Source organism: Budorcas taxicolor, chromosome 2, assembly GCF_023091745.1.
Source record: "Budorcas taxicolor isolate Tak-1 chromosome 2, Takin1.1, whole genome shotgun sequence".
Lineage (NCBI taxonomy): Eukaryota > Metazoa > Chordata > Mammalia > Artiodactyla > Bovidae > Budorcas > Budorcas taxicolor.
This window is the reverse complement of record NC_068911.1, coordinates 109,176,037-109,201,107: the sequence shown is the minus strand read 5'-3', so window position 1 is coordinate 109,201,107 and position 25,071 is coordinate 109,176,037. Positions and strand designations below refer to the sequence as shown.

At 44.0% G+C, this 25,071-nt stretch overlaps 1 protein-coding gene across 1 annotated transcript in view; it reads right to left on the bottom strand.

Moving 5' to 3' along the window:
- Positions 1-22,594, bottom strand: part of LYPD1 (LY6/PLAUR domain containing 1) — a 49,017-nt gene extending 26,423 nt beyond the window's left edge. The window contains exons 1-3 of the mRNA XM_052636263.1: positions 22,525-22,594; positions 22,368-22,397; positions 20,968-21,105 (exon numbers count right to left, since the gene is read on the bottom strand). Of these exons, the coding sequence (XP_052492223.1) occupies positions 20,968-21,105; positions 22,368-22,397; positions 22,525-22,594 (238 nt within the window). The remainder of the gene's footprint in view (positions 1-20,967; positions 21,106-22,367; positions 22,398-22,524) is intronic.
- Positions 22,595-25,071: the final 2,477 nt, after the last annotated feature.

Genomic DNA, 25,071 nt, shown 5'->3' with positions numbered 1-25,071 from the left:
ATAAATATTTCAAAGAGAAGGGTCAGCTCTTCCTTACAAAATAATTCCAAGTAATAAATGCAGAAGTAAGAGAGAAACAGAAATTAAGATTGCACTACTGCATGCTAGGGGCTTCCCAGGTGCCTCTAGTGGTAAAGAATCCGTCTGTCAATGCAGGAGACATAGAGATGCAGGTCTGATCCGTGGGTCAGGAAGATCCCCTGGAGGAGGGTATGGCAACGTACTGCAATATTCTTGCCTAGAGAATCCCATGGACAGCGGAGCCTGGTGGGCTACAGCCCAAAAACGAAGATCATGGCAGCCCGTCCCATCACTTCATGGCAAATAGATGGGGAAAAAAATAGAAACAGGGATAGACTTTATTTTCATGGGCTCCAAAATCACTGCGGACAGTGACTGAAGCCATGAAATTAAAAGATGTTTATTCCTTGGAAAAAAAGCTATGACAAAGCTGCTGCTGCTGCTGGTAAGTCGCTTCAGTCGTGTCCGACTCTGTGCAACGCTATAGACAGCAGGCCACCAGGCTCCCCCGTCCCTGGGATCCTCCAGGCAAGAACCCTGGAGTGGGTTGCCATTTCCTTCTCCAGTGCATGAAAGTGAAAAGTGAAAGTGAAGTCGCTCAGTCGTGTCCGACTCTTAGCAACCCCATGGACTGCAGCCTACCAGGCTCCTCTGTCCATGGGATTTTCCAGGCAGGAGTACTGGAGTGGGGTGCCATTGACAAACCTAGACAGCGTATTAAAAAAAAGAGAGAGAGAGACATCCCTTTGCCAACAAAGGTCTGTATAGTCAAACTATGGTTTTTCTAGTAGTCATGTATGAATATGAGAGCTGGGCCATAAGGATGGCTGAGCGTTGAAGAACTGATGCTTTTCAACTGTGGTGACTCTAGAGAAGACTCTTGAGAGTCCCTTGGACTGCAAGGAGATCCAACCAGTCAATCCTAAAGGAAATCAGTCCTGAGTATTCACTGGAAGGACTGAAGCTAAAGCTCTAAATCTTTGGTCATCTGCTGCGAAGAACTGATTCATTTGAAAAGACCCTGATGCTGGGGAAGACTGAAGACAGGAGAAGTGGGTAGCAGAGGATGAGATGGTTGGATGGCATCATCAACTCAATGGACATGAGTTTGAGAAAACTCTGGGAGATAGTGAAGGACAGGGAAGCCTGGCTTGCTGCAGTCCATGGGGTTGAAAAGAGTCAGACATGACTGAGCCACTGAACAACAACCCACTGGTAGATGCTAAAATTATTGAACAAAGTTTGAGGGCAAAGAGGATATTGGTAGAGTTTCAAATTATCTTCTTTAAATAATGTATTAGTTAACAAAGGAGAAACAGTCATTTTACAGTGGAGAAGCCCAGAAAACCATTTAATTAAGTGGTTAAAGTTAACATCACCAGCAGCAAGACATACTGACATCACACATCCCTTGATGTGATGCACAGAGAAGCGATGGAACATCCCTTTTGAGTATTCTTGTTCCCTCATTCTGATCATAAAAAGACATCAGGTCAACCTAAATTGAGGGACAGTGTACAAAAAGCTGACCAATCCTCTTCAAAACAGTTAAGACTCCAAAAGACACACATACACCAATGTTCATAGCAGTACTATTCACAATGGCCAAGATATGAAACAACTCCACTGACAGATGAATGGATAAAGAAGATGTGGTATACATACTAGGGTACAAAATAAGTCTCGAAAATTTAAGAATATAGACATTATCTCAGACATCTTTTCTGACCACAACAGTATGAAACTAGAAATCAATCACAGTGAGGGGGGAGAGAAAAAACAATTACATGGAGACTAAAGAACATACTACTAAAAATACCACAATAGGTCAACAATGAAATCAAAGAGAAAATAAAAATACCTTCAGAAAAATGACAATGAAAACACAACCATAGTGCATCTATCAGAAGCTTATGGAAGTACTTCTTAGAGGGAAGTTCATAGCAATGCAGGCCTTCGTCAAAAAACAAGAAAATTTTCAAATAAACAACCTAACTTACCAATTAAAAGAATTAAAAAAGAAAGTACAAACAAAACCAAAAGTCAGTAGAAGGAAGAAAATAAAGCTCAGAGAGAAATTAGATAGATTAAAAAATGACAGGAAAAAATCCATAAAACCAAGAGCTGGTTTTTTGAAAGGATAAACAAGATTGACAAACCTCTGGCCAGGTTCACAAAGCAAAGAGAGAGAACTCGAATAAAGACAAGAAGTGAAAAGGAGAAATCTCAACCAATCCTGCAGAAATACATAAAACCATAGGGAATATTGTGAATAATTTATATGTCAACAAATTTGACAACCTAGAAGAAATGGATAAGTTTCTAGAAACATACAGTCCACCAAAACTGAATCAAGAAGAAATAGATAATTTGAACAGACTGATCACTAGAAGTGAAATAGAATGAGTAATTTAAAAGCTCCCCACAAACAAAAGTCTAGATCCAGATGGCGTCACAGGTGAGTTCCATCAGATAAAGAAGAAGTGGTATCAATCCTTTTCAAAACACTGAAGATGAGGGAATACACCCAAAGACATTCTATGAAACCATTACCACCCTGATTCCAAAACTAAACAAGACTTCACTAAAAAATAAAAAATTACAGGCCCGTATCTTTGATGAATATAGATGCAAAAATTCTCAACAATAGCCAGCTAAACCAGCAACACATTAAAAAGATCATACACCATGACTGGGTGGGCTTCATCCCAAATTCATCAAGGATGGTTCAACATATGCAAATCAACGTGATGTGCTAGCGAAACAAAAGACAAAAACCACACCATCATCTCAATAGATGCAGAAAAAGCATCTGACATAATTCAACACCAATTCATGATAAAAACACTTACCAAAGTTGGTCTAGACAGGACATATCTCTAAATCATAAAAACTACTTATGAAAAACCCACAACCAATACAATACTCTATAGTGAAAAGCTGAAAGCCTTCTTGTTAAAATCTGAAGCAAGTCAAGGATGCCCACTCTCACCTCTTCTATTCGACATAGAATTGGAGGTCCTAGTCACAGCAATCAGACAAAAAAAAAAAAAAAGAAATAAAAGGTATCCAAATTAGAAGAGAAGAGGTAAAACTGTCATTGTATGCAGATGATATGATATCATATAGAGAAAACCCTAAAGACTACAAACTATCAGAACCGATGAATTCAGAAAGGTGGCAGGATACAAGACTGACATACTGAAATTGGTTGCATTTCTTTACACCAACAATGACATGCCAGAAATGGAATTTAAAAATCAATACCTTTCAAAATCTAACTCTAAACAATAAAATACTTAGGAACAAAGCAGACCAAGGATGTGAAAGACTTACATGTTGAGAACTATAAAACATTAATAAACTGAAGATGATTCAAAGAAATAGAAAGGTATCCCATGTTCTCAAATTAGAAGAAGACAGTTAAAATTATATTATCTAAAGCAATTTACAGATTTAGTGTGAATCCTATCAGATTACCCATGACATATTTGTTCTATTCATGAAGTATGTGTGGTCAGTCATGTCCCACTCTTTGCAATCCCATGAACTGTAGCTGGCCAGGCTCCTCTGTTCATGGACTTTTCCAGACAGGAATACTGGAATGGGTTGCTATTTCCTTCTTCAGGGGATCTTCCCCACCAAGGGACTGAACTCACATCTCCTACATTGCAGGTGTATTCTTTACTGCTGAGCCACTGGGGAAGCCCTCTATTCATGGAACTAGAACAAATAACTCTAAAATTCATCACTTCAGTTGCTCAGTTGTGTGTGACTCTTTGCAACCCCCTGAACTGCAGCATGCCAGGCCTCCCTGTCCACCACCAACCCCCAGAGTCCACCCAAACCCATGTCCATTGTGTTGGTGGTGCCATCCAACCATCTCATCCTCTGTTGTCCCCTTCTCCTCCTGCCATCAATCTTTCCCAGCATCAGGATCTTTTCAAATGAGTCAGCTCTCTGCATCAGGTGGCCAAAGTATTGGAGTGTCAGCTTCAACATCAGTCCCTCCAATGAACACCCAGGACTGATCTTTAGGATGGACTGTTTGGATCTCCTTGCAGCCCAAGGGACTCTCAAGAGTCTTCTCCAACACCACAGTTCAAAAGCATCAATTCTGCACTCAGCTTTCTTTATAGTCCAACTCTCACATCCATACATGACCACTGGAAAAACCATAGACTTGACTAGACGGACCTTTGTTGGCAAAGTAATATCTCTGCTTTTTAATATGCTGTCTAGGTTGGTCATAGCTTTCCTTCCAAGGAGCAAGTGTCTTTTAATTTCATGGCTGCAATCACCATCTGCAGTGATTTTGGAGCCCAGAAAAATAAAGTCTGACACTGTTTCCACTGTTTCCCCATCTATTTGCCATCAAGTGATGAGACCAGATGCCATGATCTTCGTTTTCTGAACACTGAGCTTTAAGCCAACTTTTTCACTCTCCTCTTTCACTTTCATCATATGGGACCATAAAAGACCCAGAATTACTAAATCAATCCTGAGAAAATAAGAGCAAATCATGAGGCAGGTAATACTACAAAGCCACAGTAACCAAAACAGCATAATACTCGTACAAAACAAATATTTGGATCAATGGAACAGAGCACCCAGAAATAAAGCAACAAACCTGTGGTCAATTAACCTTCAACAAAGGAGGCAAGAATATACATTGGGAAAAAGACAGTCTCTTCAGCAAGTGGTATTAGAAAAGTTGGACAGCCACATGTACATCAATGAAGTTAAAACACACCTTCACACCATACACAAAAGTAAACTCACAATGGCTTAAAAACTTAAACATAAGATGTGGCATGATAGAACTCCTAGAAGAAAGCATAGGTAAAACATTCTCTGACATAAATCATACCAATGTTTTCCTAGGTCAGTCTCCCAAGGCAATAGAAATAAAGCAAAAATAAACAAATGTGACCTAATCAAACTTACAAGCTTTTATACAGCAAAAGAAACCATAAACAAAAAGACAACCTACAGACTGGTAGAAAATATCTGCAAATGATGTGACTAACTAGGGCTTAATTTCTAAAATATACAAACAGCTCATACAACTTGACGACAACAAAAACAAACCTATCAAAAAATCGGCTGCTGCTGCTGCTGCTAAGTTGCTTCAGTCGTGTCTGACTCTGTGCAACCCCTTAGACGGCAGCCCACCAGGCTCCCCCATCCCTGGGATCCTCCAGGCAAGAACACTGGAGTGGGTTGCCATTTCCTTCCCAATGCAGGAAAGTGAAAAGTCAAAGTGAAGTCACTCAGTCGTGTCCGACTCTTCGCAACCCCATGGACTACAGCCTACCAGGCTCCTCCATCTGTGGGATTTTCCAGGCAAGAGTACTGGGGTGGGGTGCCATTGCCTTCTCCAAAAAGTGGGCAGAAGAGCTAAATAGATATTTCTCCAAAGAAGACATACAGATGGCCAACAGGCACATGAAAAGATGCCTAACACTGCTAATCATTAGAGAAATGCAAGTCAAAACTACAATGAGGTATTACCTCACTCTGGTTAGAATGGTTATCATTAAAAAGTCTACAAATAACAAATGCTGGAGACGATGTGGAGAAAAGGGAACCTTCCTGCACTGTTGGTGGGAATGTAAACTGGTACAGCCACTATGAAAAACAGTATGGAGTTTCCTTAGAAAACTAAAAATAGAGTTACCTTATGATCGGCAATCCTACTCCTGTGTGCATATCCAGACAAAACTATAATTCAAAAAGATAAACACACCCCTATGTCATAGTAGCACTAGTTAGAATAGCCAAAATATAGAAACAACCTAGATGTCCATTCACAGATGAATGGATTAAGAAGATGTGGTACAAACATACAATGGAATATTACTCAGCATGAAAATAATGAAATAATGCCATTGGCAGCAACGTGGATGGACCAGGAGATTATCAGACTAGTGAAATCAGAAAGAGACAAATACCATATGATATCACTTATATCTAAAATATGACACAAATTGAACCTGTTAATGAAACAGACTCACAGACATAGAGAACAGGCTTATAGCCAAAAGGGAGGAGGCTGGGGAATGGATGGAATGGGAAGTTGGGGTTAGCAGCTGTAAACCTTTATATACAGAATGGATGGATAAATAACAAAGTCCTACTGTATACCACAGAGAATTATATTCAATATCCTCTGATAAGCCATAGTGGAAAAAAATATTTAAAAAGGAATGTATATATGTTTAAAAAAGAGAAGAGACAAACACAGAATGGAATATTACCAGCCATTAAAAAGAATGAAATAATACCATTTTTTGGCAGCATGGATGGACCTAGAGATTTGTCATACTAAGTGAAGTAAGTTATAAAGAGAGAGGCAAGTGCCATAATGACATCACTTACATGTGGAAATCTAAAAAACAGTACAAATGAACTTACTTACAAAACAGAAACAGATTCACAGACAGAAAACAAAGTTATGATTACCGAAGGGGAGAGGGATAAACTGGGAGCATGGGATTAACAGATGCGTCCTACTATATAAAAAAGGATTTACTGCATAGCACAGGGAACTATATCAATATCTTGTAATAAAGTATAATGGAAAATAGCTGAAGAAAGAATACACACACACGTATATATAACCAAATGACTTTGCTGTATTCCTGATATCAACACAATCAACCGTACTTCAATGAAAAAGGAAACTGCTAAGATCACAAAAGACAAAGAAAGGACGAGGAACTGGTAACTGAGATTAGAGGAGAATGTGGAGACATGATCATGAAATGCAACGTGGGATCCTAGAGAGGATACTGGTACAGAAAAAGGAAAAATGAACGGAATCCAATACTAACCGTGGTTGAATTAATAGTGGGGCGCCAATGTTAACTTCTTAGTTTTGATCATTGTACCACGGTGATGCCAGTTATTATTATTAGCAGAAACTGGGTGAAGGATATATGGAAACTCTCTACTACTTTGGCAGCCTTTCTGCAAGTCTCAAATTATTTCAAAATAGAAAGTTTTCATAGAAGATACTAGTATGGATGAGGGAGAAGTCTATGTCGTTTTTCTATGTTCTACCCAAACAAATGCTTCAGTGAAACATGACTGGCCACTGTTCATGCTGATAACCAGTCCAGTGAGTGTGTAGATCTATGTAGGTGAGAGACGTAGCCCCAAATATCTGTGTTCTTTGACTACTTCCTTCTCACCTCAAAGACCTTGATGGCTCCAGAAATGACTATTTTTCAGTGTGATGGGCTTGAGGGAAGATTACTGGCAGGGGTGGAGGGGGCGTTGGGGGGGTGGTTTTCCTTCTATTCCAATGTTCCCTCAACTGGTGCAACTCCTGGCTTCCCTAGACCTCAAGTCCCTTTTCCCCAAAGGAGGCAGAGTGACATATCTGCCCGGTTAACTTAGGAAGAATAAACTGGGCACGTGTTGCCCAGCCTCTTCCTTGTCCCTCATAGCAAACAGGTGTTCTGCCCTGCTCCCCAGGGCAAAAAACTTCCCTCCCTGGCTTTGTTTGACTGGGTAAACCAGCTAATTTGAAGAAGCTAATTTAGAAACCTGTTTGACTTTTGCCCCAAAGACAGTCCCTCCAACCTAGTCTTTCTCAGTAACAACGGTGATGTTTTGGGCCTTCTCTGCCTAGTTCCTTTCTTTCTCAGTTTGCTCAGAACCTGGATAAGAAAGAAGGCTGATAACCCTTGGGTGCCCTCTAAACCCCACCAGGTTCTATCTGACCCAGTTTACATAGTACCCTAGAACTTAACTCTATGGTGATTCTCTGCAGGATGGGGAAGTACTTTCCAACTCATCTTCTGCTCCAAATAGCCTCTGGACCTTGAGAATCAGAAACAAAAACCACTTAACATTGCTTTTGTTGAGTGAGTCAAGCTGAATCAGGGCAGAAAAAGGACCTGGCATATTGTGTATTCCCTTCACCTCCACACACATATATTGATACATGCAACTCTGGGGAGTCCCAGAGAGTGTGGGACTACAGTTCTACTATGACCTACTTGCTATAAGCATGCTTTCCAACCACATAAGTTATTTTCCTAATTTTCTCACTTTAGTCTCTGCCCCAATGTAAAGCATGCATCTTCGCTTCTTTATGGACTATCATTCATGTATCTTTTCCTCTGCTCTCTTTGCTGGTACAGAGATGAAAATTCCTAAAGACAGCCTTTAATAGCCCATTACTTTTCACCCCATGTTATATAATTTAGTTTTAAAGTCGAACTTCAATGGCAAACTGCTTCTTGTGTGAATGCCCATCTGGGAGTAAGACTAATCTTCCCCTACTCGAAAAATAACCAACACTTACTGCACTGGAGTTATGATTACATTACAATAAATATTCCATGCAGGACTAGGAACAGCTCCTCAAAGAAAAATGCTTGGAAACGGGTAATTGGAATGAACTATATGCATTTTCAGTGAGTTTTGAAAGAAACTGGGAGAAAAAAGATCTTCGATTTGTTCTCAAGTATTTTTTTTTTTCTTAAAGAGCACCGTGCAAGAAATTTTGATAGTCTCTGCATTCTAATGGGGACATCTTGGGAAGAAGAGGCTCATCTATATGAACTTGTGCCTCGTTACTGCCATGATGGGCACCATTCATCAGACATAAAGGCAGGAGGAGACCTGGGAGGTAGACGTTTCCTGGACAGCTGTGTTCTGACTCCTAAGTACTTTTCCTTTGCTGTGGATGTGAATATTTTAAAATCCAAAGAAGCCACCCTCCACTGGAGTTGCAGATTACCACAGGAACCAAACAAGAATGCTGACAGTCCATTTTTTAAAGGCCTAAGAAAAAGAGGAAGTGACAAAGTCTGCACAGTACATCTGTCCTGATGCCCGGCCATTGAGGGGAGCCCCAAAGCACCCCTCTGAGCCCCCCAAGAGTAAAAACAAACGTGTCTGTTTGAACAACAGCCACATCGTCAAGAAAACAGACATGAAACAAGATAATGCAAGGACCTTCTTTTTCCACATAATAGGAATGTGTTAACTTCATTATTCAGAAGCCTTTGATTTTGTTGTTGAGTTTAATTTTCAAGGCTGTTAACCACTGATGCCAACTTAATTATGGCACACAAGCAACCCACCCATAATGTATGATGCCAACTGTTAGTTTTACTTGAGTCTCACATTAGATGTGGACTTCTCTGCTCATTTATAACTTTCTGAGCCAGGAAGGCTTCTGTAGACACTTGCTTTTCCTCAGTTAGCGCCTCTGTCCCCCAGTTTGCCTGGGGGGTTGAGGGAACAGATCTTTATGACTCACTATCCCAGTGTCAACAGTGCCTTCAATGATTTATGAAACCAGCCTCTTGCATTTTTAACCTTGAAGTCCTTCTGATTATCGTTCTCAAAGGGCAACATTAACATCAAGGGGCCCAAAGATTAATAAGCAGTTCTGTGCATACAGATTTACCCAAACTAGGAACAACAGAGTCCTTGATGGCAAAATGGCTCTAGGTGCAATGATTCAAGAACATCGAAGCATTTAACCCAAGGCACCCTTGTATTTTTCGCCATGAAACACCATTCTCTCCTGGGGAAATATCCTCACACTAAAATTTATACTCTTCTATCTCATCATTCAGTGAACCAAAATTCTGAAATGTCACACACAGCTTGAACAAAAAGTCAGGACATCATTTGCTAGCACATGTGCTCTTTTCCTTTTCCAATATGTGACAGTTGGGGCCTTCCCCAGTGGCCCAGTAGTTAAGACTGTGTGCATCCGATGTAGGGGGCACAGGCTCGATCTTTGGCTTGGGAACTAAGATTCTGCATACCACAAGGCGTGGCCAGAAACAAAGTGGCAGTGATTCATGAATGGAGGTCCTCTGATAATGCATTTCAATGCTTGTTTTAGGCAAAAGAGTGAGTAACGTTAAGGAGAGTGCCTTCAGTGATTTATGAAGCCAGGCTCTTGCATTTTTAACCTTGAAGTCCTTCTGATTATTGTTCTCAAAGGGCAACATTAACGTCATGGGGCCCCAAGATCTCATGCATACAGATTTACCTCGGCGGCAAAACGGCTCCGGTGGGGGTGGGGCGGCACTGGACGCACTGAGCTTGATTCTTCCCAATTTTGTGCAAGGATTCTTCAGAAAGTGATTTGGCAGACACTGACAGTTGTCCACCCCATAGTCACCCGCTGCTTTCTTCCTTTACAACAAATAATGGCCACAAGACAGCATTCAGATCAATGAAAGATAAAGAGAAGTATCTCCGAGGGAATGTGAAAAGAGAGATTTTGCTTTGTCGGTAAAAGGAAAAGCTGAAGATAAAAGCTCCTTGGTGCTATCCCTTCCCTTTAATTGAATACAAGCAGTCACTTTGTGACCAAGAGTCAATTAGCCTATGGACAGAAAACCAACACTTAGGAAAATGGAGAAAATCTTTGATGACATCACTGAGTTGTGGAAACAACCCCAGGACAGCCTACTCCTGGACAATCTTGTTAGGCAAACAATACCTACTTTTATGGGGTTTATGTCTCTGTTATCTGACACTGAAGACATTCTTAAGTGGCACAGAAAGTGAGGTCCAGGTGGAGGTAAGAACTAAAGGAATCTGGCAACAGCAATGGCTGATTAATGCTCTTTTGAAACTATGACCTATGAACAAGAGGAGTAGACCAAAATGCTTTCTCAGTGCATGAAGCTATTGCAGTCAGAACTTCTTCGAGCTTCAACATAAGAATGGCATCCAGGTTTTATGACAATGATATTAACGATATTCAACAAACAGGGCAAGAATACAAACAATTAGTTCTTAGAGCCAAGTTAAATAATTTAAGTGCAGGATAGACCACAGGAGAGCAAAAACATAGTCGTCTTTTCCTGCTTCTCTCTGTGGTTTAATTTTCTGAAATTAAATGGTTTAGAAGTACATCCCCCAGCTGGAAGTCTGGATTACCTCTGTCTTGTGGGACATCTTCAGATGTATTTTCAATTTGCATCTCCTGTGTGGGAGAGGCCTGGTGGGAACAGAGGTTTGTTGAGGGAATATGACTACGTGGGAGGACTGGTTTTCTTCCTAAGGGAGTTCATAACCAAGGTGGATCTCGATGTACTGGAGTTCCACATAACTCATACCTCTAGCTGATGGAATTGGCTGGATGGTCACCTGTCCCCAACTGGCTTGACTACCAAGTTAGCTGAATGTTGTAGGAGTTGGGGTGTGTGGTTTCCAGAAAACATGCTTATTCAAAGCACGGCCAGATCAGACTTAAAAGCTGACACCCAAGAAAAACTGGGGTGCACTGCACTTCAGAGCTGTTTCTTATGTGCCATTAATGGGCATGTAGACCATTCAAGTGTAACGAGAAAGCCAATAGTATACTCAACTCCGTTCTTTTCTTCTTATGATAGAGATTTAAGCCCCCTCATGTTTTGTATAATACTTCTAAAATACCAATAGATAAATTATTTATTTTAGTTTGAAACTCGATTTTTCAAGCATACTTATTCGGCAGATATTTCTGGGGTGTCTGCATAGCAGTGAGTGAGTGGAAGTGTCTGTGCATGAAAGGAGACAGGGAGAAGGTAGGGGGAGAAAGGGAGAGGCAGAGGGGAAGGAAGAGGTGGGTACTGTGCTCGGGAGCTCTGGGCGCAGGGATGAGCACCAGACACGGACGCTAGTGAATGAAGCTACAATCCAATTCTATTAGGAACAGATGCTCTAAAATCCGAAAGGATCCAGTGCCGTGCAAGCTGCTGGCTGGAGATTGTCAGAGCATCCCTCTGTCATCCTCTCATCACCAAGGTCAATACTAGAAGCGCAGGCACAGGTAGGCAGGGCCCCATTGGCTTGTACACACAGACCCAGGTTTTACCACAAAGTTGGTTTAGTCTCTCTGGCTCTTAACCTGCTCTTATGTAAAACATCTGCTTCTGACTTGCTTGCTTCTTTTTCTCCCTTCCAACAGCCTGGGACAGGCTGAGAAGAATAATGTTCGGCCTTTATAAAGAAAGTCAGCGAACTCTTCCCTCTCTGGGTGTGGGCCCCATCTGCCCACAGCCTTTCCTTCTGAAGCCACAGAAATTCTCAAAAGGATCTCACAGCTGGCTTTGAAGCCAAGATCCATCTGGACGGCCTCATGGGGTGGATAACTAGTCAACCTGCTTGCCTCTTGCTATTTCTGTATTGGTTTTCTGAAGTTATGGGAAACCCAAGTGGTTTGCTAGCTTTTACATAAGCGACAAAACAGTACAGGATCCCCATCACCCAGCATCACTTTCAAGACACCTGCTCACACCGGTGCTCTTTGAAGCAGCCTCAGCGCAGGGCATGTGAAGCTGCTCTGCACATTCACATTCAGGGCAAGTACAGTGTGCGTGGACCACAGTGCGCGGAGGGCCACACCGGGGACCACATGCCCCGGCACGCTTTCTACCAATCTTCCGCTCTCACCAACAAGTCCAAGAAATAGAAAAACATAAAAAGCTATTGTCCATGTCCACTGAGAAATGAAATGCACTGGACCAAGTATCACAACTTCCTTAAAATAATACAACACTTCATCATTTTCGCATCTGGATCTCCTGGTTTTTGTAAAGTCATAAAGCTCACAATCAACGTCATGAACCATCACTGCTTTATTCTACTAAAATATACTGTTGGCGGCGGGGGGAAGCAATTGCTTACAAAGTCTTTATGGTTTCACCTTATTGAAAGCACTTAATTCAGTTCATCTACTGCACTGCTTTGGACTGTTGCAAGCAATCAGAACACTGGAAGCCATTTATTAATAAGGGAACATGCAGTATAATTCTGGCTTGTGAAGCAAGTTCCTGAATCACAATGTAGCCACGGCCCAAAATTTACCATGGATAGAAGGAATTAGGAACATATATCATAATTCCTTTGTTTACTTCAGCCTGACTCATCACAGATTTGATTGAAGATCCTATGTTCTAGATATGGCCTTTTATAAAATGCCCGGAGGAGGAGGAAACACATTGTCCTCTACCAGCAATTCTCTTAGCCCCAAAAGACAATCCCTGTACCACTAGGCAAAGACGTATTCAGCTTAGTCTCAGAGAAGGAAATAACAGAAGAAACTTATACCTTCTAAAGGGGTAAACAGTTATGCCTACATGAAGCTTTCATTAGTGATTTGGTATGGGGGAAAAATGGATAGATTTGCACATGTTTACGAAGTATGCATGGTAGATGATAAAACCACACCAGAACTGCATCTCCTTAGCCAAAATCTCTCCCCAGAATGCTTCTCCCCCTGCTCTACCCTCAGGCCTTCTCAAGGAAAGAACGAGGGGTTGGACTGATCAAACTGTTTAGGCAAGCCCTCAGAAAAGGAAACTTTCTGTGCCCAGGTAACCTCTTCTTTGCAATTATAAATGAAGATCTCTTCTAGCTTAAGTGATGCAGGATGCTTGAGGGCTGTGGTCTATGGAGGACGCCAGATGTTGGGATGGGCAGCTGAGATCACGGATAAAAGCTTCTAGTATCAGTCATAGCCCACCCAGATCCCTGAGGATTCTTGTGGCTAACAACTAATTCAAGGCAAAAAGAGAAGAGGGTGGCAGAGAATGAGATGGCATCACCAACTCAATGGACATGAATCTGAGCACTATCCAGGAGATAGTGAAGGACAGGGAAGCCTGGTGTAGGGTCACAGAGAGTCGGACAAGGACACGACTGAGGACTGAACAACAACAGGGAAAAGTCAATTAACCCTTTAACAGACGGCAATGATGTGGAGGCAACGGATGGGGAGCCCAGTGCTGAGCACGGAACAGATTCTTGATGATTATGAATTGCCCTATGGCTTCCTGAGACAGCTTGCTCTTAGCACAGGTTTTTAGTTCAACGTAGCAGTTTGGCTAATTAGCCCACGGAATTCCAGGTTCACAATTATGCCCTCTCCTACCCCATCTCACCCCACCCCATTCTATAGTTTAGAACTTGCCAAGCCGGAGTTTCCCTTTCGACCTCTGCAAAGCAAGAGGAAAACTGCACTTCAAAAGGGGGTGTGAAATGGATGCACCTTGAAAACATTCTTCTAAGTGAAAGAAGCAATCATAGAAAAACACAGATTGTGTGAATCCATTTATATGAAATGTCCAGGATAGGCAAATAAGAGAGACACAGAGTAGATTAGTAGCTCTCAGATTAGTGACAACTAAAGGGTACAGGGTTTCTTTTTGGGGTGAAAATGTTCTGGAATTAGACATATATCTGGTATTAGATTATTTTCACAACTCTGCAAATATACTAAAAACAATCAATTTTATGTGCTAAAACAGGGGTCCCCAATCTCTGGGATCTAATGTCTGATGTTCTATGGTGGAGCTAATAGAATAATAATAGAAATAAAGTGCACAATAAAAGTAATGCCCTGGAATCATCCTGAAACCACCAACCCCCACCCTGGTCTGTGGAAAAGTTGTCTGCCACAAAATCGGTCCCCGATGCCAAAAAGGCTGGGGACTGCAGCTCTAAAAGAATGAATTTTATGATAAATTATATCTCAATAAAATTGTAATTAAAAATACAAAAAGAAAAACAAATGACATTAGAATGATTGAAAAAAAAATTCCCAGGGAAGGGAAGGACTTGAATTTCAGTCCCGCCTGCAGTGTGGTCCTTTGCAAACTGCTGAATCTCTCTGCATCTGAGATCCACCAACCATCAAGTGAATATATTATCTCACTGTGGACCTTCCAGGCTAATTGTGAGGATCCTATTTTAAGGAGTTAAGAGTTAAATGCAAGGACTCCTTCAGTCCGAGAAAATGTGTAGAGTTAAGCCAGGTTATCTGGGCCAGCCTTCAGAGGCAGCTATGGAGAGTGAATGAAGCAACTCCTGGTGAGAATTCCTGCAGGTTTCCACCTTTAGAATTGGTACCTTAAGGTGACTAGACTGCCAGCATTCTTCACTGCCCTGCTGTATCTCATAAGACGACGGGTAACTTGTTTTGGCATATAACAGGGGAGGAAGCTAAGCCCCTGGGACGTGCAGTAACTGAGTAACCTCTTCAAAGTTCCTGGGAAGCCTGGCACATGGCTGTTCGCTCCCTACCAGAGAGAGGTCCCCTTTTCACACAACAGCTGACAACAGGGGTTGGGGTGTGGACTACTTCTGCACAGAGTGCTAATAAACCTTTGCGGGGTTTGAGCACTAGAATCTAAGTCCGTCAGTCATCGAACAAGAACAAAAGAGAGAAAGGGATGGGGAGAGAACAGGGTAGGAGGAGGGAGAGGGGAAGGCGGGCAAGAAGGAAAGAAGGCAGGAAGGGGAGAAGGAGAAAGAAAACAGGCTGTAAATTCAGATCTTTTTATTTCAGGAATATAGAAGGGAAGCAGATTTCCTTATCAGAGTTCAAAGCAAACAGTGTGTTTTGTTTTCATAGTGCGTTTCATTTTTCACTTGGGAGAGAAAACCCAGCTTTGAAGCTTCTCTGTTTAAACTCATTAGGAAAACCATCAATGATGGAAGCTTTCATGAGATCATAGTGGGAGGAATTAGTGCCGTGGGAGAGCTGGATCAATCCTCAAATGTTTCATCTATGGAGATGGGAGGTCAGCCCTGGCTGCTTGTTCAGCTAGAAAGTTAACATAAACAAATGCTTACTTACTGGAGAGTCCAGGGGACTGAAGACATCTGATATTCACTCTCTGAAGACCTCCTCAGAAGTTTTATATTTTACTCGAGAACTTAAGTGAACAACCAGATTGGCAAAGTGTTTTGCCTTGGAGAAAAAGGTGTTCTTTCAAGGTCCCGCTGGGAAAGAGGCAGTGATATTGACATTCACCATACAGAATCTTTCCCCACATAATTCATACCTTCATTGAGGCTAACATAGAAACCTTTTTAGCAGGGCCAATGTTAATGTACAAGGATATCTTTCTTGACATAAGAATCTTTTTTATTTTAAAGTTTTTTAACCTGTTGCAGTCTCCTCGGCAAAGTTAAGATACGGTGATTTTTTACATTTCTGTTCTCTACTCTTGGAGTGGATTCCATAACCATCTCAAAATGGATTTGAGAGTGAGAAAGTAAGGGCTGCAGGTGGGATGTTCAAAAGGGAGAGGCTATGAGAGAATGAGTAAAAGAAAAAGATATGGAACAGACAGGGGCACTAGAAGATTGATAGACATCACTGGTACTTTGAACAAAGATGTTCTGGGGCGAAAAAATTAGAAAACACCTTTGTGCCTATAATATAACTCAGGTTAAGCATTTATGACTTACACAGCTACAAAGAAGGAGGATATATATTTTCACCTCTTCTCACAAAAATTAGGATTCTGTGTAAAAATATATATATATGGGGAAAATTTTAGATATATGCATATACATATATATGCCATGTGTGTGCACCTTAAATAAAAGAACCCAGGTATAAAGGGACTGGGATATAATATTGGTTGGCAAAACTGACCCTTCCTTCCTGCCAAGCTCACTGTAGCCTGTCATTTTCAATCTTAGTGAAATTAAGCAGAGAACACAGACCATGGTTAACTTGCTACTTCTTTCTGCTAAAAGTGGATGACTGTTTCAGAGACCCCCAGGTCCTCCCTTGCTATCCCTTTTAAGTTCATGAGAAAATAAGGTATTAAAGTAATCTAAGGCATGAAGCCATGCTCGCCCAATTTAATGAGCAACTAACTAATCCAAAAGGAAAATAGTCATTACTTATACAGCCATAATGTAGATGCAACATGGCATGTAAATCAGTAACTCATGTATCGCAAAACAGACAAATAGATTAATGCCTGTTGCAAAGGATGGGTGAAGAGATCGATTAGGTTACTGATTCTGACCATGAACTTTCTCTCAATACACTGCATTTAACTTTTAAATAAGGTTTAGGAGAACCTGTAACATTTTGCTCACTGACAGAGCTATATTTTACGAAGGGCAGAAATTGGCTAGTCTATAAAAATTAAATTATACCCCTTTCACTGTATCTAGTCAAGAGGAAAAACTCTAATTACAAGATTGCACTGTCAAACAAATGCAAATTCCCATTCTTTATACTCTGGTTTCAAAATTCATGGGCGGGGGGCTTCTATTCTGAAGTGAAAATCAATATTTGAAATATTTTACGGAGTGCAGTGATAAGCCAGAGCAAGAGAAATGTCATTATCAAAGGTGGCGCCTTAAGTAGACACTAACTCATTAAGTGCGGAGCTGGAGAGAACAAGTCATTTATTATGCAAACATTTAAATATCAATTAGTAACGACAGTGAAAGGAGCCTTTCCCTCCCCATAATCCATGCTTTATTTCTTGATAACTGGCCAAGGGGGAAAAAAGCAGAAAACTCTCTCAGCCCCCCATAGGAATGCCAGTCTGGGGAATGCTGCTGGTGCTAAGTCGCTTCAGTGTGACTCTGTGCAACGCCATAGACAGCAGCCCACCAGGCTTCTCTGTCCCCGGGATTCTCCAGGCAAGAATACTGGAGTGGGCTGCCATTTCCTTCTCCAATCTGGGGAATAGGTAAAGGTTAATTTTAAATGTACTTCACACTTGAAAATTCAATGTACCTGCCTGAAAATTCATAAGAGCTGAGTTTGCAGACTTAATTCAGAAAGGCCTATCTGAGGGCCTGGGCATATTGCACTACTTTTTTGTTTTTCTTTTTTTTTTTTTTTTGCAAAAAGAATGCCTTTCATTCCTACTTAAAATCAAACTTGCTTGCTGCATTAAAATCTTAGCCCATTTAAAACCCTGCTTTTTATCTACCTATGGAAAATGCCATAACACTCAGACTTTACAAATCTCGAGTTCGTTTTCCTGTTCTTGCAAAATCCATTTTGTGGATCATCCACTCAACTCAGTTCACTAAGCCTATTAGGTGAACTTGGTGGGCATGAGAATTGTCTAAGTCTTTAGCACTTTGCCTGAATTATCTTTGCAGGCAACCCTGGAGACATATTTTACTGTGTAAGGGGTTGGCCCAGGATGTTACTGAGCAGATGCTCAGCAGCAGATGCTGCTCAGTAACAACTGACTGACAGATATGGACCAGACATCTAATTTCCCAGATTCTTGTTTTACTCCTCTATTACACAAAAAGGTTGGTCCAGACCAGCAGCTCTCAATTTAGGGGCTAACCCCTGGCCAGCTCCACCACAGACTTCCTGAAAGTGGCCTGTCCAAGGAGGGGCCCAGACGTAAATTTGAACAAAACTCTCAGGTTCTGATGCGCACCGTTAACTATAAATCAACCACTTATGGTTTACTCCTATCAATATAATTCTATTATATTTACTTATAATCTTTATGCAAATGTAGATTAATTTTTGTGTATGTGCTACAAAAGTTGGTGGACTTTCTCCTTTTAAAGGAAAAATTTGGGAGGTTGTTGTAACAGATGGAATAGAAAGAAGATTGCTAGATCCCCCTTTTATGATTTTTCTAATAGATAAGTCAATGTAATTTTTAAAAAACGAAAACAACAAAAACCCTTTCAGTTCCAAAGCACTGAAATTCTTGAAACGATATGTATCACTGATTAAGCAGAAACAACTCTGATTTCCACACCTAATAGCATCATTGAACAGGTGGGGAGAAGTTGACCCTGCAGTGAAATGAAACACCCATGGGTGGTAGCCTGGGAAACAGGAGCCTCAAAAGAGGACTCTCAGATTTCAAGTGATACCCCCACATAAGGCACAGAGAAAGAACCTGGTGCATGCAGTATACAACAGAAGTCAGCTGTTGCTGCACTGCTGAGTGTACTAAGCTGTGTTCGCTTAACAGTTTTCAGGTTGGCTCTCTCGCCCTGCCGACAAGGGTAGAGTTAATCACCACTTAAATAGATTGGTCTCTAATACCACAGAATGAAAATGGAAATGCCTTCGACATTTCAGTCCACTCCCTCTTGCGTGCCCACCCCACCTTCAACTTCAAACACAGAAATGTGTGTTTGGCTGGTTTCTATTGAATTCAGGAGACTCCGTGCACAGAACTTGCATCCTTCCCCTAACCAGTTCCTTTGAGCCCATCAACAGTATCTGTGTCTCACACCTCACAACTGAGTTTGCCTTATTTCTCTCGTGTCTGTCACTCTCTAGCCTATGACATGTGGCCAGAGGAACCCAGTTTGAAGATACATAGCGCCCACTTTGAGCTAATAGCAACTTCAGGTCAGGCACTGACTGTGCTCAGTTTCCTGGGGGAGAAGCTATGCATTATCATGCCAGTGATACCTTTTTAAAAAAAAAAAAACAAAACAAAACAAAAATCAGTGCGGGGTAGATGAGAGAGGGAAGCCAGATGAAAAGCTGAACACTTGAAAATTCCATTTTCAAAGTGCATCTTCAAAGTACACCTTGAAAAAGCAAGAAATATCTCTCAGAAAGCCACCTCTTCTGACTGCAATTTGGTTCACAGCTTTTCCTCTCCTCGTGACAATCATATCCCGGGTTATGAAACATGATCCCCAGGTAAGCAGTGACCTGGAGGATGACGAGCAAGTTCCATATCCCCATTTCTGTCTGCCTCTAAATTACTGCCAGGAAGAAAGCTACAGATATTTGAGAGTCGCAATAAAGTGTTCAGAGTGATTCTGATGAAAATCACAGCAGTTCCTCTGGTGGAAGGGCAGTCCGTTTTTGCTCAGATTAAATTCTCAGGAATGAAATACAAGCAGACAAGAAACATCTCACCAGAATCACCCATGTCAATCTTAGCTAAAGACCCATCACTAAGTTTTGTTTGGGTTTTTTAACAGCCTGCATCCAATATAACCGAACAATGCATGTTGCTTTGAGAAGTTATTTTTGAAAGCGATTACGTTTCCGGTTTCCTAGAAGAATGATTCTGGTGGAAAGAATCCACACCTAAATGAACAGCCTTGAAATTCACACACTCACACCCCACCTCACAGTACAGTGACCAGCTAGTGCCTTCCCACGTAACTAAGTGGCAAGCCACAAGGTGCAGCCAGACCCTTCTCTAAGAAGAAAACAACATTCCCAAAGTTGTTTTTCCCCAAATGCTGGCTTTAAAACTTGAGCTTTTGCATTAATCTGCTACCGGATTAAAGGACTCACTTAACCATTCCAGGCCCTTCACCAGGGTCCGTGGGCAGTGCGGTCCAGCCAGCTAAACAGAAGCTGGGCTTGAGTTCACTGAATATTATTCATCTATCATTTCAACATCTTTAAAATGACAAAAATCTATATTCGTCGATTCGACCTTGGAAATGAAACCCTAGTTCACCAATTTCCTCAAAGTTCCAGTTGTACTTTAAGGGGAGATTTTGACTTCTGAAAAGACTCCTGAGAGGGGCCGGGAGCTCCTGCTCAGTGAGAAGACTGCAGGAAATGAGGGAGGTTTGCTGCTAGCAAGACCCACCTCCCCTTCTTTCTCCACCTGGCAGGTGCCCAGGTCCTGTCAGCCTGCCAGTAGCTAAGCCTCTGGGACTGGGAACTACATTCCTTTGAAAGATCTTGGCAATTTGTGCCTGGAATTTGATGCATTAGTTCTAAAATTAAATAAAGATCCTGTAGTGTTCTTCAAAGAAATATGGCGTGGCTCTCTGACAAAACACATTTTTCAAACGCTGACCTCTGGGAACTTCAACTAGCTTCATATTTCAGGCTGACACTGCTCACAGGCTACTGTCTAGTTGCCCAAGCAGGGCTGGTTATCCATATATTTTCCAGTCTCCCGATCAGGTTTTAGCAGAGGAAGGTGAGGGGAGTAAATAAAAAGAGGAGAGCCATTCATTTAAATGCACATCCCCCTCCCAGTTCCTTGGGGAGAAGCCCTGGTAATTAACTCTAATGAGATTAAAGTAACTTGGAACTCTTCATCTTTCCAGCACTGTAAAAGTAAATCGGCGATAAACCAGTGTGTGCATAATATCCAAGTCAATCTTCTCCTGTAATGCAATGGCCCCTCACTTCCACCTAGGCGCAGGCTGGAGAGGGGAGGAGGAGGGCTGCCAGTCTCTTACCTGCGCTTTGCTCCATCACTTCTTTCTGACACATGTCTTGAACGTTCACCGTGCAATTCACGATGAACTCGGGGGACGAGCAGTCGTTATTCAGCTGGAATTCTTCACACTGGTAACACTGAATTTGCAACGCAAAGCCTGTGGGACAGACGCAGTCGGGTTCAGACCCAGCCTCACAGAGACCACCAAGGAACCCACCGTCCTCCCGCTGACCCCAGCCGGCGTCGCTTCCGCGCTCGAGCCTGGGGCTCCCAGAAAGGCGACTGCGGCTGAAGCCAGTAGAGGGCGGCGTGGCCGCCGAAAGTCCTGCGGGATAAAGTGGAATTTTGCTCGCGACCCTTAGACCCTCGCTCCAGAAACAAAGACCACACCTGGCCATTCCGCATGGAAGTTGGAAGGAGGAACATGCAGCCCGAGAGCGGAGTAGCTCCAGAGACTTGCGTCAGCTCCAGTCTGCGCCGAAGATTTGCCTAATTGTTAATTGGTTACAAATGAGTTAATTGCTATTTTGGCACCAGTTGCGATTGCCTTTGCAGACGCCTTTTCGGTTTTCTTTGATTTTTGGCGTCCGCATTCCAGCGCTGTGGTTCGCAGGCTCCCTACGCTGAAGCTCTGGAGGAAGTGCCGCTGCGCCCCGAGTCCCCCACCTTTCTTCGGGACGGTTCCCCCGAAGCAGCAGGGGTGGCTGTGGCGTGGGAACGTACGTGCGTGCTTGTGTTTGTGTGGGCGTGTATCCCCGGCCAATTTCTGCCTCACTTTCGTGGCTGGTTTAGCTAGGGCTCCGGCTCGGGGTTCCAGCTCTGCAGAGCTGGGTTGGAAGTCGGTCTCGTACTGGAGGGAAGGAGTCAGACGTTTCGCACCTCTCTCCGCTCTAGCCTGACTGCTCTGCTCTCATCTACGAGCTGCCGTCCAGACCCAATTCCCCCGGCTCAACCCCTCCCAGCCCCACAGCGGTCGCGCTCCGAGCGCAGCAACCCAACCCGGGCGCGCCCCGGCCACAGGCTGCCCCGCGTGCGGCTCACCTGTCGGCGGCGCCACTCCCACGGGTTGCTAGAGACGCCCGACGACTTGACAGGTTCGCTGTCTGTCGCCCCAGTTCCCTAGCCGAGATCCCACGCGGCTCGGACCCTCCCTCCTTCCTAGCCTAGCTTCTTTCTACCGTGCAGCCCAACCATCTGCAGCCAGAGTCCCACCAATCCGCCGCTCCCGCCTCTCCTGCAGCGCGGGATTTGGAGACCTTCCCATCTAGCGCCTCTGAACACCCTCGCCGCAGCCAAACTCCCGCTGGGCAAACCCAGAGCAGCACAGGACCGGTGGTGGGCGCCCAGGGAGGCAAAGGGGCCGGCGGGTGGATGGGGTGTGCGCGCCTGGCCGGACAGCTGGCCGCTTCGTCTTCTTACCTTGAAGCAAGAACAATCCGCAAAAAGTTGCTGCGACGCCGAGGACCCACATCCTCCCGGAGCCGCGGGGCCGGGAGCGAGCAGGCGCATCAGAAGCTGCGACCGCGGCGGAGGCTGTCCGGGCCGCAGCGGCTGTGGCTGCCGAGGCTGCTGGGGCCCGCTCTGCTGCCGCCGAGGCGACCGCCGCCGCCGAGAGGAGCCGCAGGTGCCGCCGGCGGCGCCCGCATCCCCCGAGCCGGGGCTCCGGGCTGAGGGGTCGCCCCTCCACTGACTGGAGCTCCGTGGCAGAGCACGGAGTCTCTGGAGTTGGCGACGGAGAATGAAGGAACTACTGGCGATCCCGAGCACCCAAAAAAGTCTCCTCTCTTCTCCCCACCTCCCACTCCAGGCACCACGTGACGGCTGCCGAGTTGGGGTGGGGGTGGCGAGCGGGGAAGGCTGGGACAGTCTTTTCACGTCCCACCCCCTTCCGCTCGCCCTCTCCTCCCGCCTCCGCGCGTCCCCGGGACTGGGACGCCTAGAGGGGTAGAGAGAGCGTGTAGTTTTCCGAGGCCCGGAGGCTGGAGACCAGGGAACCGCGGGAGGAGGGCGCAGCAGGTGCCGCGGGGATCCGCCGGGCGCAGTCCGCAGGACCTGGGAGGTGAGGTCGGAAGGCTGCGTGCCCATGGCCCTCTGCTTGCAAGGGCGCACGCGCCCCCAACCCCTTCCCTGCGTCCCCGGGGCTGGTAGGCTCCTCCGCCGCAGGGTCTCTCCGGCCTGCGGGACTGGGGCTGCGGGGCCGCGAGGGGCGGGGCGCGCTCCAGTGCGTCTGGCAAAGTTGCACACCTGTAGGCCCTTTAGAGTGTCCCACGCAGCCGCGCCTTCTCTTCCTTCTAGAAGCCCTTCGGTCGTTGCAGGGATTGGATTCAACTGCGGCGGGGTGGGCTGGGTGTGGTGGGGTCCGTGACCAGGTTCGCGCGCTCTGCACTCGGTTTATCTGCCGCGCGCACCGCTGAAGGGTGCGGTGACACCGCCCTGGTAGCCTAGCCCAGGAGAGGGCCACCCCAGGGAAACCTAGATGAGCTCCCACTAGAAAGCGAATCGGGGTGAAGACGGGAGTTGCTCTACTCCATCCCGTTTCTCGAAAAGACCGGGCAGCTACCCCCAGCTTCCCTCCTAGCCACGGGTAATTAGCATATACACCCGAGTCCTCGCGTTGTACCTTGCCTTCCCAGCCCAGGACTCAGTTGCTGGCTGAATCCCGCACCTCGATTCCTCCTTTCTCGACCGAGCGACCCACCTGGAGTACTCGCGGGACTACATTTGCCTTCCTGACCGCCGAGCCCTGCAGCAGGTGGTACCGGAGCCCGCTGGCCAGCCGGGAGCGCCTTGGAGCCCCCGCCCCCAATCCCGCTCGTTCGCCCTCCCAAGCCCCCAGGGAGCATCCACTTCTGTGAAAAGGGCTTCATAAGCCTTGTCCCTCTCCACCTCGGGCCTCCTCTAGGAGGAAGCTCTCTCAGGCCGAAATGCTGATCATTTGTTTGCCTGTCCTGCCAGCAGAGCGGGTCTGGAAATGCGCTTAAAGGGCTTTCTTGTAATTCCTCTGCAGAGATCGTTCCGTATCTGCCTCGGGCCCCCTCTCTCCCTTTGCCCATCTCTTCCTCTCCTTTCTAGCTGGTTAACCCCTCAGGGAGATAAACTGCTTTGACCATTACTGGCTAGTTTGCAGACTCCAATCTTACTACTGGCTGAAGTACTCTTTCTGGCGCTATAGGGCGTTTGCTTATTAGTCTGTTTCTTCTGGGAACTGTAGCTAGAGCACGAGTGAGATTCAAACAGCTAATTGGCTCAAAGGGTCCTTGAATAAGGTTTTTTAAGCTTTCAGTGGGTGCCATTGTGATATGACGTTTATTTAGCAATGAAACAAAAGAATCTTAAAAAGTTTGAAAGACACACAATTTTAAGACAACAAAATTCAAATGTAACAAATTGCACAAATTAACCAAATAACACTGATCATACAATACTCTTTAAAGAAACAAGTGTGTACTAAAGTATCCATAGATCCTAAAATATTTGTTATGCCTAGTTTACAAGCTCCTGTACAAAAGCAATTATAAATAGTTCACATCTAGAAAAAATACACAGTAACCTTTAAAATAGAATTTATCCTTACATATAAACACTTTGTAGAAAAAAAAGGATATTAAAAGTAAGAATTTTTCATAGCACCAATCATCTTATTTTTTACAAAGTGAACATTGCAAATAGGAAACTGCTTTTATTTATAGATTGATCAGATTTTAATCAAAAGAGCAGGAAGATAAAAATCAACAAATAATGTTGAGAATCACAGAGAACCACTAAGTAGAAGGGGGTGTAAGGAAATGATTGAAGGGAAAATAGAACTACATTGTTTCTGATATATATCACTTCTGATCAGTGTCGCACTTGAGTTCCTTTACAGTTTTCGATAGAAGCAGGATAACACTTCTTACTAGAATCTGAATCTGTCAACAACTTGGAATTTGCACTAGAATTAAAGTTTCTATCAAACTGAGATTACGAGAGGGAGATGACAAGAGCCTTCTGTTTTTCTGGCAGGCCCTGTTTTCATTTTACAGAGTGTACCCACAATCTGAGGACTAGGACAGTGACCTGAACAAAAAGTTGATTTGGAATTTTAAAAAAATATACTATCAACTTCTAAGACTTAGGACATCAT